General features: G+C 38.2%; 1 protein-coding gene across 1 annotated transcript in view; it reads left to right on the forward strand.

Annotated features, from left to right (window-relative positions):
- FAM185A (family with sequence similarity 185 member A) overlaps positions 1-13,803 on the forward strand; it is a 40,048-nt gene that overhangs the window by 2,085 nt on the left and 24,160 nt on the right. Inside the window, exons 2-4 of the mRNA XM_065644968.1 lie at positions 4,245-4,354; positions 8,094-8,186; positions 13,100-13,237. Of these exons, the coding sequence (XP_065501040.1) occupies positions 4,245-4,354; positions 8,094-8,186; positions 13,100-13,237 (341 nt within the window). The remainder of the gene's footprint in view (positions 1-4,244; positions 4,355-8,093; positions 8,187-13,099; positions 13,238-13,803) is intronic.

Genomic DNA, 13,803 nt, shown 5'->3' on the forward strand with positions numbered 1-13,803 from the left:
TGTTTTCAACTCGGGATTTTCTGAGCCTGACACAGCTCAGCCCCTCAGTGAGTCTCTCTTCCAAGTGTCTGCTTACACATGTAAACAGCTTCAGGGTGAGTGCATCCTGGCAAACTCCATGATTCTTGGCAAAGAGTCCCACAAGGCAAACCATCCATTTAATTTCCTGCTATCTTTTTGCAATTTATCGGTGAGTTTTTAACTAGTCTGAATAATTCAGTGTCATTGGAACTTTTCAACCTTGGTATTTGTGCTGATATCCAGTTTCATGTAGTGTTGAAGATGATGCGTAGTTTATAGCTGAAAGACAATATAGGACTAAGGATATTGTCAAAGACATTTGAAAATCCAACTTCATTCTCTTAAACAGATCAACAGTTACTTTTTATATATTCATTGACTCTTTCACTAAACTGTAGCAGGACTGTGTTCTCCAAGAGAAATTTTTAGTTTTGACTTTTTGACTTTTTTTTTTCCTCTCCTGCTTGGCTAGTGCAAAGATTACCTTGTCTTGTCTGTAGTACATTCACTGAGTCCATCCCAGGATTACAGGCAATTGAACCGAAACCCAGTGTCTTGTTTATTAACCTTTATTTTTCTGGCAGCAGGTGTATTTGGTTCCAATAGCTGTTAGTAATTTGATATTTCGAGGCCAGTAGTTAGTAGGGTTCTCCAGGGGTCTGTATTAGGTCCAGTCCTGTTCATCAGTGACCTGGATGAAGAGACTGAGTGCAACCTCAGCAAGTTTGCTGATGATACCAAACTGGGAGGAAGGGCTGACACATCAGAAGACTGTGCTGCCATTCAGTGAGATCTGGACAGGCTGGAGGACTGGGCAGAGAAGAACCTGATGAGATTCAAAGGCAAGTGTAGGGTCCTGCACCTGGGGAGGAATAACCCCAGGCACCAGTACAGGTTAGGGGTGGACCTGCTGGAAAGCAGCATTGCAGAGAAGGACTTGAGAGTTCTGGTTGACAACAGGTTGACCGTGAGTCAACAATGTGCCCTTGTGGCCAAGAAGGCCAACAGTATCCTGGAGTGCATTAGGAAAAGTATGACCAGCAGGTTGAAGGAGGTTCTCCTCCCCCTCTATTCTGCTCTGATGAGGCTGCATCTGGAGTACTATGTCCAGTTCTGGGTGTCCTGGTTTAAGAAGGACAAAGAATTACTGGAGGGAGTCCAGTGGCAGACTACAGAGATGATCAGGGATCTGGAGCATCTTATGAAAAAAGGCTGAGAGAGCTGGGTCTGTTCAGCCTGGAGAAGAGAAGGCTGAGGGGGGATCTTATCAATGCTTGTAAATATGTCAAGGGTGGGTGTCAAGAGGATGGGACCATACTCTTCTCAGTGGTGCCCAACGATAGGATGAGGGTCAACAGGTACACACTGAATCACAGGAGGTTCCGTCTAATGTGAGGAGAACTGGAACAGGCTGCCCAGAGAGGTTCTCTGGAGACATTCAAACCCGCCTGGACACATTCCTGTGTGATCTGCTCTGGGTGAACCTGCTTTAGCAGGTGGGTTGGACTAGATGATCTCCAGATGTCCCTTCCAACCCCAACCATTCTGTGATTCAGAGTTTCTGCAGGATCTCTGAGTGACTATTATGTATTACTCCAACCTTGGTTGCTCTCAGGGGGTAGAATTAATTGTATTAAGACCTGGAGAATCTCAGCCTTCATAAAGAGTTTCAATGGGGAGGGCCTTCCTGAAGGTCTCAGTGGATCCTGATGGATTGGGAAAGAAAAAAATAGTCATTTAGCCTTTGTCCTGTCTCTGAGATTCTTATATTCTGAATGTCAACCAACCCTGCAGATGGTCTTACAGTCTTCCTTCTTGAAACAGGCACTTTTAGTTAATAGTTTTTCTAAGCTGTTCCACATGGCTTTGTGGTAACATCATGCATTTCTGGTTCCTTGGACAGTCTGTAGATTGTAGTCTCCTCTTACTAGTTTGTCACCCGATAATTAGCATGATGTTAGTCTTGTCTGCTCGTGCTGTTATCCAGGCATGTCTGGAGATTTATTTCCTAAAATGTAAAAATTTTTTTGTACTCAGCGAGGTAGACTTGCTACTTGTCAGTGAGGTTCTACTTTAAATGTCCTCTTGGTTCTGGTTTGGTTTTTGGGTTCTCAGAGTAGTAGTTTGTGCTTGGGTTGTTCCTTTTCTTTATTTAGGAAAGAATTATCTATGAAACACTGTTACATAAGTAAAAGATCTTATCCTTTGTAAAAACACATCTCAAACCAGAAGGAAACTGTTGTTGCTCTGCAGGTACTTTGGCTTTTCACTGGCCTTCCTCAAATGCGTGAGGAGAATGTTAACTCTTTTCTGTTTAGACAGTTTTGTCTGAGCTCCGTCACTTAGCTGTGAGAAGTTGCTGGGAATGTCTTTACAGTATTCTAGCTTATTTATTTGTTTTGCAGTTGCAGCATTTCATAACAACTTTCACAATTTAGATTGGAGCTTATCCAGAAAGCTCTAACTTAGCTAAGTCCTTAGACTCTGAAGGGCATGCACAGAAGATGCAAGATGATGGACTTAAATATGCATTTTAAACCAAAAGCAACTTGTACTTGTCCTACTGGGCTGCTTACTAAAGGATCCTATATTTCTTAGTGTCTTGTCATATGCTGTATGTAGTCTTTCAATATCAAACACAATCCGATAATTCTCTCTGATACTTTAACCTTCATAAATGTTAGATATCAATGAATCTCTCTTTAATCTAGCTTATTTATTTTCCTTCAGGTCACGTGTAATTGTTAGCTATTAATTCCACAGACAGTGTAGGCACATGGCTGTAGGTTCAGAATCTGCTCAGCACATAAAAGTAGCCTTGTGTCTTGGTATATCAAACTGCATATGCTAATTAAACCTGAAACCAGCTCTTTGATTTCTGGTTACTGTGCATGGATGGAGTACTCAGAGGTAAACCCAGCTGAGGTCTTGCATAACCAGAATTTGAGAACAATCTGTTCTGTCTTCCCATGTGGTTCTTATGTTTTGCTTTTGTAGGTACGTATTATATTAGAATCATAGAATAATTCAGACTGGATGAGACCTCAGAATGTTTCTAGTTCAACCTCCAGCTCAAAGCAGGGTCGGAAGAGGTTACTCAGGGCTTTATCCAGTCTTGTTTTGAAAAACCCCAAGAAATAAGACTACACAGTGTACTTTGGCAAACTGTTCCAATGCTTTTCCATGTTATATACTCTGAAGAGAGCAGAGATTTCTCTGCCGAAGTCAAGTAGGAGAACTGTAAGTTTCAAAGTGGTGGCCAAGCTTTACTTCTGACTCCTATTAAACTTTTCTTTCTGTATTTTATCTTTAGAAGAACAAAACCACTTTTTTCCTCTTCTGCCTTCACTATTTGCCAGTCATTATGGTGGTCAGTAATATAGATTATTAATAATAGTCAGAATCCCCAGACTGGACATTCTCAAACTTCTTCCCAGTTCATTAAACTCAGGGGTGGGCTCAAGTGGCAGAAAAATGCTTTTGCTGCTCCTGTGTGAAGCATTGTAAGCCCATAAATTACTCCCTTGATAGCAGAGTTGTACACAAGATCTAGTGACTTTCTTTGTGGGAGTTTATGAACAGTAATAAGGTGAGGTGGTTCAGAGTGGAGGCAAACATCCTTCTTCATGCCAGGGAGGTAAGTCAGGCCTTCCAGAAGGCTGGGGGAGAATGACACATGCGAACTCTTCTATACCCGCTTTTGTGTTATGCTGTTGAAGAAGCATAGGGTCTAAGCAAGACCTGTGTATTTGTGCTGTTGAATCTTGTTACCCTGCATGTGGCCTCAAAGAACCTGCCAACCTTCCCACCCCAAAATCCATGTCAGGGTACCCAAATGTCTCAGTAGAATTGCTAATAGAATTGGTGACTAGGGTAGCCATGCAATAGGGGTGGAATTTGGGAGTGGCTTAAAAAAAAGATAAAACCTTCTTTAAGAACCATACCTTGCTGATTCCTTGCCAGAGGTTACAGTCACTCTGCTGCCTCTTACTGTTCTCTCTTGAAGGTAATACACAGGTGTACAACTTTTTCTGTGTCAATTGTTTATAGTGACTTGACATGTAATTGAGAGTATGTGGCCAAGCTTTGCAAGAAGGTTCTTTAGTAACAAAGCAGCTGCTTTTTTTTCCTACTATTTGTAGTTACTACAAACTGATCAAGTACCATGTTAAATAGATCTGACTCTTGTCATTCTGTTGCTAATAAAGCTCTTTTAATTCTAGATTTGGATATCAAAACATCAGGGACTGGCTGCGTGAAGATTAAGAAAATAGAGTGTGATAACTGCAAAATAGAAACTGAGAAGGGGACTAGTGTCTTGCAGTCAATAAAGGTACAAAGAACTCTTCCCTGCTCCATGAGTGTTTTTAAAAGGGATTGTGTGGTAGAGTATAACATTGAGGAGAAAAAAAAAAAGGAAACAAAGCAAACAAAAAACCACAACACCCCCTCCCCCCAACAAACAAAACCAAAACAAAAAACCAAAACAACCACAACAACAAACAAACAACTTGAATACCAGTTCTGGAGATGAGAATTACTCTATGTCTAAGTGTTACTGTGTGTGTAGCACCTCACCTTTATTTACTGCATGCAATTGTGACATGACGTCAATAACACTAAATAATGTGGAGTCAGAAGTCCAAGTACCTTTAATAGCCAAAGCCAGCAGAAACAGTGACAGTTGTAAGCCTGATATCTGCCCTCCCTGCCCCTCAAAGAAAAAAAGAGACAGATTGGGATTTCCTGTCTAGTAGGTTAATAGTTATGCTTGCTCAGTTGGGACTCTTTTTTTTTTTCTTCTGTGGCTTTTTGAGAATTCTGATATCAGTGCTATTGACAAACACTTCAGGTTCATTTTCAATCAGAAGTTGCACTATGTGTCCAAAGTACCTGACTGAATAAACAGAGTCATGATTATGATATATATAATAGTCTTTATCAGATATATTTGAGCTTAAGACTTCAGGTTTGCTGGCATAGGCTTTTGTAGGAATAAGCAAAGCATATCTGACTTACGTGCCGTTTGGAATCAAATTCACTTGAATAATTGCGATTGTACCTGCAGGAATTGGTATAAATTCAAAAGAAGGGCTTTTCAAGTAGGGTAATTCCTAAGTTGAAGTATTTTTGTGTTATGAAAAACCTTGCAATGTTTTTTGCTACCATGGTAAGAGATGATTATGTAGTGTATATATGGGAAACTGAACTTAATGGGAAATTTAATATAGAGCTAGGTTTACTTGCGCTTCAGTGCACTACAGACAACTTGTATCTCCCAGATTCTATGTAGTCGACCATATTACTCTTAAAAAAAGTAACTAAAATCTAACAAAATGTTAACAGTACTATATGTGTTACTGCTGTCTGAAGCTTTGGTTAAAAATTACTCTTATACAATAATGACAGCAAACCTCAGTACATGAGAAAGAAAGTTAGTTTTGGCCAGCAGTAGTAACAGTAATCACCGCAGGCCATCACAATTGTCAAGAACTTCTTGTGATGTTATGGAAAAAGGAATTTTAAAAATGAAATAGTCAGTTCTGTTTTTCTTGAGACTTCAAGTAGCAATGACACAATTCTCTCTAGTGAACTGAAAAGAAGGCTGGAAAGTCACTAGTTTGGACCTTCTGAGCCCAGCTCCCCCATGGCTTCATTACGGTTTAGAGGAGCTTGGTGTTGTTTTTTTTTTCTCTGTCAACTTTGAGCCTTGCTTGATTCACAAAAATGTCAGGAAAACTACAGGTGTAAAAGATGATCCTTCCTCTGCGCATGCACCTCGATGTGTCCATGGGAAGCTGCTTTGCTCCCTTAAGCCTCAAATGAGAGCAATGGCCTTGTCCTGGAATGCAAGACTTTTAAAATTAAAAGTATCAAGAAAGTACTGCAGATTTCAACTGAAACTCTTAAAGCTTTGGTAGATTATTAGGCTTTGGGTTTTTTTAATTAAAATAGTTACCTGAAGTATTCTTTTGGGTCGTGAGTGATGAGTGGTTCCTTGTTCTTATAACTGGGGTGGCTTCAACACACATTACTAGGGAAGATATACCACCACTCTTGTTTTTTTTAACTCTGAAGTAATGAGATGAAGGTTTTAAATTAAAATTGCTGACCATGTAGCTGTTTGCAAGAGCAAACAATTGTTCAATTGCAGTATCTCTTAGCTGTACAATCAGTTTTTAGTCTGTTTTTAAGTACTATAGTTCTAGTAAGGCATCTGTAACTCCATTTTTCTAATATAGGTTCAGGAATTATACTCTGTATTAGCAGAGAAGAAGAGTTATTAGTGAGAAGCAGAATTTTAGGTTTTTTCAAAGCTACTAAAAATCTTACAGACCAGATTCTGTAGTGCAGTACAAGAGCTGATTCCCCTTTAGGGAACATACGTTACTGAGCAAATTGAAGTGATGCTGCCCTCCCTTGGATGGATTGAAAAGCTGTCGAATGTTGCTTCACTGTGATGCTGTTTGCAAACTTCATTGACTAGCAAAATAAGACACCCTTTCTTTACAGTGGAGAGTGAAAGATCATTGATCAATGACTTTAAATTAAAAAAAAATCTGGTTATGTCTGGATTATTCAAGAGTGCCATCAAACAGCTTCACAACTGTTAATTCTCTTAACTCACCACGAGCTGCAAGAAGTTGTTTGTATAACTTCTAATTCAAAAAACATGCTCATTTTTGGTATGCAGCAGCACGGTGTCTTCATAGAAGACCTAGAAATTTGAGTTCTACTTTTCTTAACCATGCATGCTAGTAATTTAACAGAAAATATGAGTATTCTGTGTGTGGGTTTTTTAATGGATTTTGATGGGTACTGTGTTATGAAACCCCATGAAATTTCTGGTCCTTGGTGTTTGATCAGAAATGTATCAGAGCAGTATAAGTTTCCATACTGGAAACTTGATTTCATGTATTTATTTTTTTTTAAAAAGTGTTTAATCTTATTGCCATCTGATTAGACCTACTTAATGCAATTTATTATGGCTTATCCAGATAGGTGTTTAATAGTCTAAGTATCTTGAATATTTCTGATATGCTTGATTGTCAAATTTAATAGATGGTATCCTAAATTAAGCGCCATCTCCAGGAACAATACCCTTTTCAACACAAATATATCTGAAAATGGAGGTGGTGACATGGGAAAACGAAGCGGGGGGGGGGAGGGGTGTGTTCAGGGAAGCTTATTCAGCATTAAGTATACAAAAATGCTGAATATTTTTAAAATTTTATGTTATTCCAACTTTCATGCTAGTGAACTTAAGCAAAAGAGCTTTGGTGTTGAGATCTGTAGACTTCTTAAAGTCAGATTTGTTGAAGTTGCATCTTATGAATGCAGCTAGATTATTTAAATCTGATTTTAATTTTTTTCCCTTCTTACAAGTGCTTGGCTTTTACTCTCAAGACCTGTTCTTTTGTCTTTTTTAGTTTATTTTGTGTGTATTTCTGTACATTTTTTTCATCTCTCATCAGTTATGTACAGCAGCAGTTGAAAGGTATAAGGCTTATTGCATTTTTTATTTGAAACCTGGTTTATTGGTGCAAAAACTTGAGATTTTAACGTAGATATATGCACAATACCTAATTTGAAGTAGCATCTCATGGGAGTGAAAGTTCGTCTCTCGCTGCTAGCTCATGTTTCACATCTCCTGCAGCACTGGGTATATACATACCTTTTCTTCTGAATGGAGTATAAATGAACCACAAAGTTCCCTCTTTTTCCCCCTGCTGCTTGTGTTTTTCTAGTAAAAAACACTAATAAACAACAACAAACACACAAAATCCAAACAAAACAAAAAACCCACCACAACAAAACCCACACCCACCTGTATTGAGAATAAAGTGTTCCTCAGCATCATTCTTATCATTCTTTCCCTTGTGTGTCTGGTTACAAAGAAAGGTGACTTGTTTTGAGTTTGAGTCCACTGGAAATAAGCAGCATGTCTGGCTCTCACAGTAAAATGGGAGTTTGTGATCCACAGTGGTTATTGTGGTACAACTTGAAAAACAAGAACTTATTTTCTGATTATGATTATCCTAACCATATGATTTTTAAAACTTTTTTTTCAGAGCCATAAAATCGATATACGGACAAACGGTGGTAAAGTAATTGGTCTTGGAACTCTTTATGGAAATACAGATATTTGTGCAACAGAGAAGGGTGTAAGTAAAAAGTAAAACTTTCTCTTCAGTGGCTTATTCAGCTTGTCTTTTGCAAAATCACTGAATTTTGAAGCATGTGCTGAAGAATTTTTAATGACTTTCATTGGTCGATTGTTATTTCACTATTTACTTACATTTGTCTGTCTAATTATGATTTGGATTAGTAAACAGGCTCCACATAAAAAGCAGTAATAAGCATGTGATCATTCCATCAGCACAGAGGTGGTGCTAGCTGAAACAACTCATCAGCTTTAATTGTGCAGACCCTCACAACACTCAAACTTCTTACTTGGCAGATTCTGCAATAGGGTCATGAGTTTATTTTAGTGTCTCATGAGTAGTGGCTTGATATGTCTACATGCTGTACACTTCCAGCCTTATGTGGTTGTAACAATGGAAGAGGAGGTTTTGTATGTTTCTTTGCAGCTGAGGAAATATAATCATGTGTAATCTTGTTATGAGATGAAGTAAAAAGAGTGCTGGACAGGGAAAGAGTTTTGTGGAGATGCAGTTTGCGCTTTTCAGCAGGTGGCAGTATGGGACAAACCTTGTACTGCTTGAGCCTGGCTTTGTTTCTTACCATAAGTAGTCAATTCTCAGTTATTTAAAATAATGCAGAGCTGGGCTCCCTTATATAATACTACAGTTTTCACAGCCTGGTGAAACCAGTTTGGTTCTTAGGCTCAACTTGAATGTTTAGGCATCATAATGTCCATGCAACTGGTTGCATTAGGATTCATTAGATCTGAAGCATTACTATACAAATGCGTGGAGCCAAGTCTGCAAGTAGCTTGGTTGTACTCAACGCTGTCAGAATCAATAGGTGCCCTTAAAACCAGTAGCACTGGGAAGAATCAGAGTACTAGTAACTCTTCCTAGCCAAGGATAGAATTGAGACCAAGCTATTAAGTCCTGGGAGTCCAAAACATCCCCTGTGAAGTGCTGTTTGGCACTGTTGTTCACCCTGTAGATTGGATTCTGAGATTATATGCTCACTGACATAGAGCCAGCTGTGAGCTGTTCTTTTAACTTCCTCCTGTAAACTGAGCAACTTGCTGTTGGATTTTCCAAAGACTGTTGACATTAAGTTGCCTGCATGTCTTTGTAGTGGATGCTAGCCTGCCTTTTATGTACAGAACGGTGTAGAGGCTGCTGTAGCTGTGCCACTGATATTTCTTCCTGAACACTTTCATCTCAGCAAGACCTCCCAGCATAAAGCAGAGTGGGTAAGGCCTGACTGTGATGTGCTCTGTCGATGCCACAGTTGGAGTGATCAGTGCTAATTGATTGGTAGTTCCCTTGGGACTATTACTAGTTCGTGGAGTTAGGATCCATCCTAAGCCACTGGCAGCCAGAGGCTGATGAAGAGGGCAGCAGTAATTTACAGCTTTCTTCATATGTCATCCATCTTCCTGCAGAGCACTTCTCTTGGAAGATTCTGAAAACTGGAATCCTTGCTTTCTACTAGTAAGATTGAGTGCCGTCTAGGAAGTGCTTTGACTGCTGTGGATCCGTGCTGTTCACAACATATTAGCGTGGTGGTCTTTACATTAGAGTTGTGCTGCTTAGTCATCCCAAACTACTTTGTTACACCAGTGCAGTCCATGGAATTGGTTTCAAATAGCATCTTGCTGGTGTTGATAAAAACAAATGGATGGTAGAAAGATGAGATCTATGTCTACATGAAAATATAGGTCTTCAAATGCTGTTTAAAAAAATCAGCTTTTTTCAGGCACACTGTTCTTCTGAAACAACAAAACAAACTCCATACAGATCAAGCTGAAGTGCTTTTTTGTGATAAATATTTATTTAGACTGTAGTATTGCTAGAAATCACTCTTACAGTTGTAAAGCTTTAACTTGAGTGAACGGAGTAATTTTAACATGACTTTACAGCTGTGGAACAATATTTTGCCTTATGTTATTAAACTTCTCATTAACAAACTTTGGGTAGTTAGAAAGGACAGTGGGATATTTCTTTTCTCAGTTGACCACTTCTGTTAATAATCAGTCAGCCTTACGTCTCCTCTGTGTGTTTGTATGAGATATTTCTTCCATCAGTTGTAGTCAACACTATGCAGTTATGATTCTGTCAGCATTTCCAGCTGCCTCCTGGAGGTGGGAAAGGAAAGGATGTGGCAAAAGACACTAAGCACTTGAGAAACAGAATATTTTTAAGGGGGAAAATTATGAAGACACTCAAAATATTTGAGCAAGAATAGCACAAAAAGGCTAAGATGAGGAATATGTGGGGAAGGAGTTGTTTATGTTGTATTTAAACACAGCAAGATGCTAGTTTCAGGTGAAAATGTGTTCAGGTGCAAAACTATTCTCAGTCTGATTTATGGAGATAGACCCTTTAAAGGGTGGGAAACTGAGGGAACTTGAGCATGTGGTCAGTCTCAGTAACTGCAACTCCCAATGCTCTACTCGCAAGGGAAGGAATTTTTCCAGAAAACCTGGTGGCTCAATGAACAAAAATAATCAAATTTGTTTTACTGGGGACTCATTATCTAATCTGTGCCACAGGGACTTTTCTATAACTTGTATGTAACAGAGCCAAACATCTGTGTTCTGCCAAAAACTCATAAAAGTTAAAGAATTTGGGACTGAACACATGTTTAGTCTCAGTAAAAAGCAATCCTATTTTTTTTTAATGCTTTCCCTAGCTAGCGTAATTTTTCAGCCTTGACCAATCTGACTTCCCCCTCAGATTTGGGTTGTTCTGAAACAAATGTTCATTGTATTGTAAGATTCTTGTGTTTCGTTTAATAATAACTGGCTGTCTCAGAACTTCTTTTTATCTGAGACAACTTTTTATTGCTGTGCATTTTTAAAGAAGGCGGCTGAGTCTGGTAAATAAGATGAGTTGGTATATGAACTTGTTTATAATACAGTACTTCATATTATTTAAATAAGTAGGTAAATGGAGCCAAAACTTGCATACTATAGTAACAGATGTACTTTGGGGGCTTTCTTTTTCCCATTCAGGAATACCCCAAGGCAGCCAGTTTTCACCCAAACTATGCAGATATTTTTATTTTATTCCCCCTGGCACATAAATTGTGCCTTACTCCATTTTCATTATGCTGATAGCAATGATGACCCTGCTAAAATTGGAGAGGTACTTTGCAAGTCACTTAACTCTCTGTAGAACAGATGTAGAGTGTAGAGCCTAAAATGGCAGTGGCTTTTCTTTTATTTGTTGCTTTGACTGTGTGCCACGGCTGGTTTATGCTTTGCCATCCTGGGTGAGGGAGTGGTGGAGTGCTCTGTGGGAAGCATTCCTAGGGCAGATGCAATCTAAACTTACATTTATTAAGGTCTCCGCTTGTTCAGGTTTTGTTAGAAGCATTGAAACATTGAAAAGCTGAATTGCTCTGACTTTAAGTTGTGACAAATTATGCCTTAGTATAATTGGGTTTGTTTACTGTTGACGCTTAGTTTCTGTAGCATAGTTCTAAGCATCACCTGCAGAGATTGTTGACATTGACTGACACGTATCTCTAATTCTAGCATAGCACCTTGATGACCAGATTTTCTCAAAGGTTAATTTATCTTGTTATACTCTTGGAGACCTACTATGTATTGTAGCATTGCATCGCATCAAAAGACTTAAGATGAGTCCCTTCTGTAATCTTATGATTTAAGGTATAAAGATAGCTTAAAGGTCAGTATGTATGGATTGGTAAAGTCACGATACGATTTGCCTGTCATATAGTCTGTGCTAAACCAGCCTCTTTAGCTCATTACTTGGGACACAATGCAGCATGGAGCTTGTGCAACACTAGTTGCTGTTTGTCAGAATACCTCTTACCTCATCCATAGTGTATTCTCTAGATAACATAACACTGGAAGGGTCAGCAGACTCTTTTTTTTTTGTTTTAACTTTTTTCCAAAAGATGACAATGCTAAAATGACAAAGTGGATTTAAAGATAAATTGGCATAAGTCACAGTTTGATGTAGAAGGCCATATATAAATTAATGTAACATATATAGATTTTGCACAATTCACTTAAAGTCTGCGTAAACAATATAAAAACAAGCTGAATGGGGTTTAAGTATGAACTATTGCATGATTCAATCATAAATCAAGTTTAAATAAGGAAGAATAGAATTAAATTCATATGATAGAACAAATCACATTCATATGCAACTGTTTTGTTCTAATAAGCGTAGATTATGTTGCACAATTTGTTACTTGTACGTATCTAATCTCGTCTCTCACCTTTTATTCTTCGAATCTATTCATAGTGCAACTTTTCAAATCCTATCATTTCTCTCCATTTCTATTGAAAAGAAGTAGAAATTGAGATCTTATCCCTCATTTTTCAAGGCTTTGTATAGCTTGGAGCTTAAATCCAAGAATAGAGGCCTGAATAATCAAGGTAATATGAACAATTATACTGACAGAAAAGAGCCACTGTGGCTTTTTTTGCAAACCTTCACTGGAGCTCTGTCTACAAAGTGAGCCAGTTAAAAATCTGCACAAATAGCTGTATGTAACAAAGACAGTGGATGTTTCAGTATATGGTGCCAGAAACCTGATTACCAGTGCTTTGAGTGTCATAATGCTGTATGAAGCGTTTCAGTTTTTAATAATCCAGTTTTTCTTCCATGTTTGTGATTTGTTTGGGTTCTTCACCTGTATGATGGGTGTAATAAATCATAGGAATTTTATAAAGAATCATTAACTTGTTGTTCAGAGCTCTTGGAAGAAAATGTTTTGGTTTTCATTTTTGGTGGTTTTGTTTTGTTTTGCCTTGTGTAGCTTTTAATCAAGAACTTGATTCTGTTTGTTTTGCACCAACAACTGCTTCTATTTGTTTTGCCCTTTAATAGTGTTACTTCCCTCTGCCTTTTCAAACTGTGACAAGTTTTCCATTATGTTTATTTAAGTTCATTTCTCTTAGAGTGTGAATATAGAGAAGCTGCAGGGTGAATCCATCAACATATCCACTGAAGATGGCCTGCTGAAAACTAAGTATCTCTATGCAGAATCATCATCTCTGTCTTCAGTAGCTGGTGATATTCTGCTCGGAAGTATTCATGCTAAGATGGAAATACTGTCACAAATTTGGCTGCTTTGAAGGTATTCATAATGCTTACAGTAACAAATGGACTAATGCTATAAACTGTTACTAGATCAGCTGTGCATGATATATTAACAAAACAGTACTGTATTTTTTAGAGACTGAATTGATAAGAATTAATTTACCATATAGCATACTATATTTATTTTAAAAATAATTTTATAGCACACTTGTGAAATAGCAAAAAGTGTGTATTATGGGGAAGAAACATCACAGATACTAAGCATGTCAAATATTTTAAAATGCAGCAATGAAAATTATACTGAAAGAGGCTTCTCCTCTTCTCTCTCCATCCTTTATTTTCTTTATAGGAGAAGTAACACAGCATCTACTAAGAACTATGGTAAAACTCAATTGTATTTAGAAGTTTTTAGCAGAAATAGTCTGTGTGTGCTGGCACCCTACACTAACAGAGCAGTAGCAGTTTCTGTTCTTTGACTGGGTGGAAAAAAGCCTCTAATCCATCCACCCTTTAATGTTTTTCACCTAGAACCAAAACTAAATACCTGAGAGTCTTTTATATA

The sequence above is a fragment of the Caloenas nicobarica genome, chromosome 1 (genome assembly GCF_036013445.1).
Source record: "Caloenas nicobarica isolate bCalNic1 chromosome 1, bCalNic1.hap1, whole genome shotgun sequence".
Lineage (NCBI taxonomy): Eukaryota > Metazoa > Chordata > Aves > Columbiformes > Columbidae > Caloenas > Caloenas nicobarica.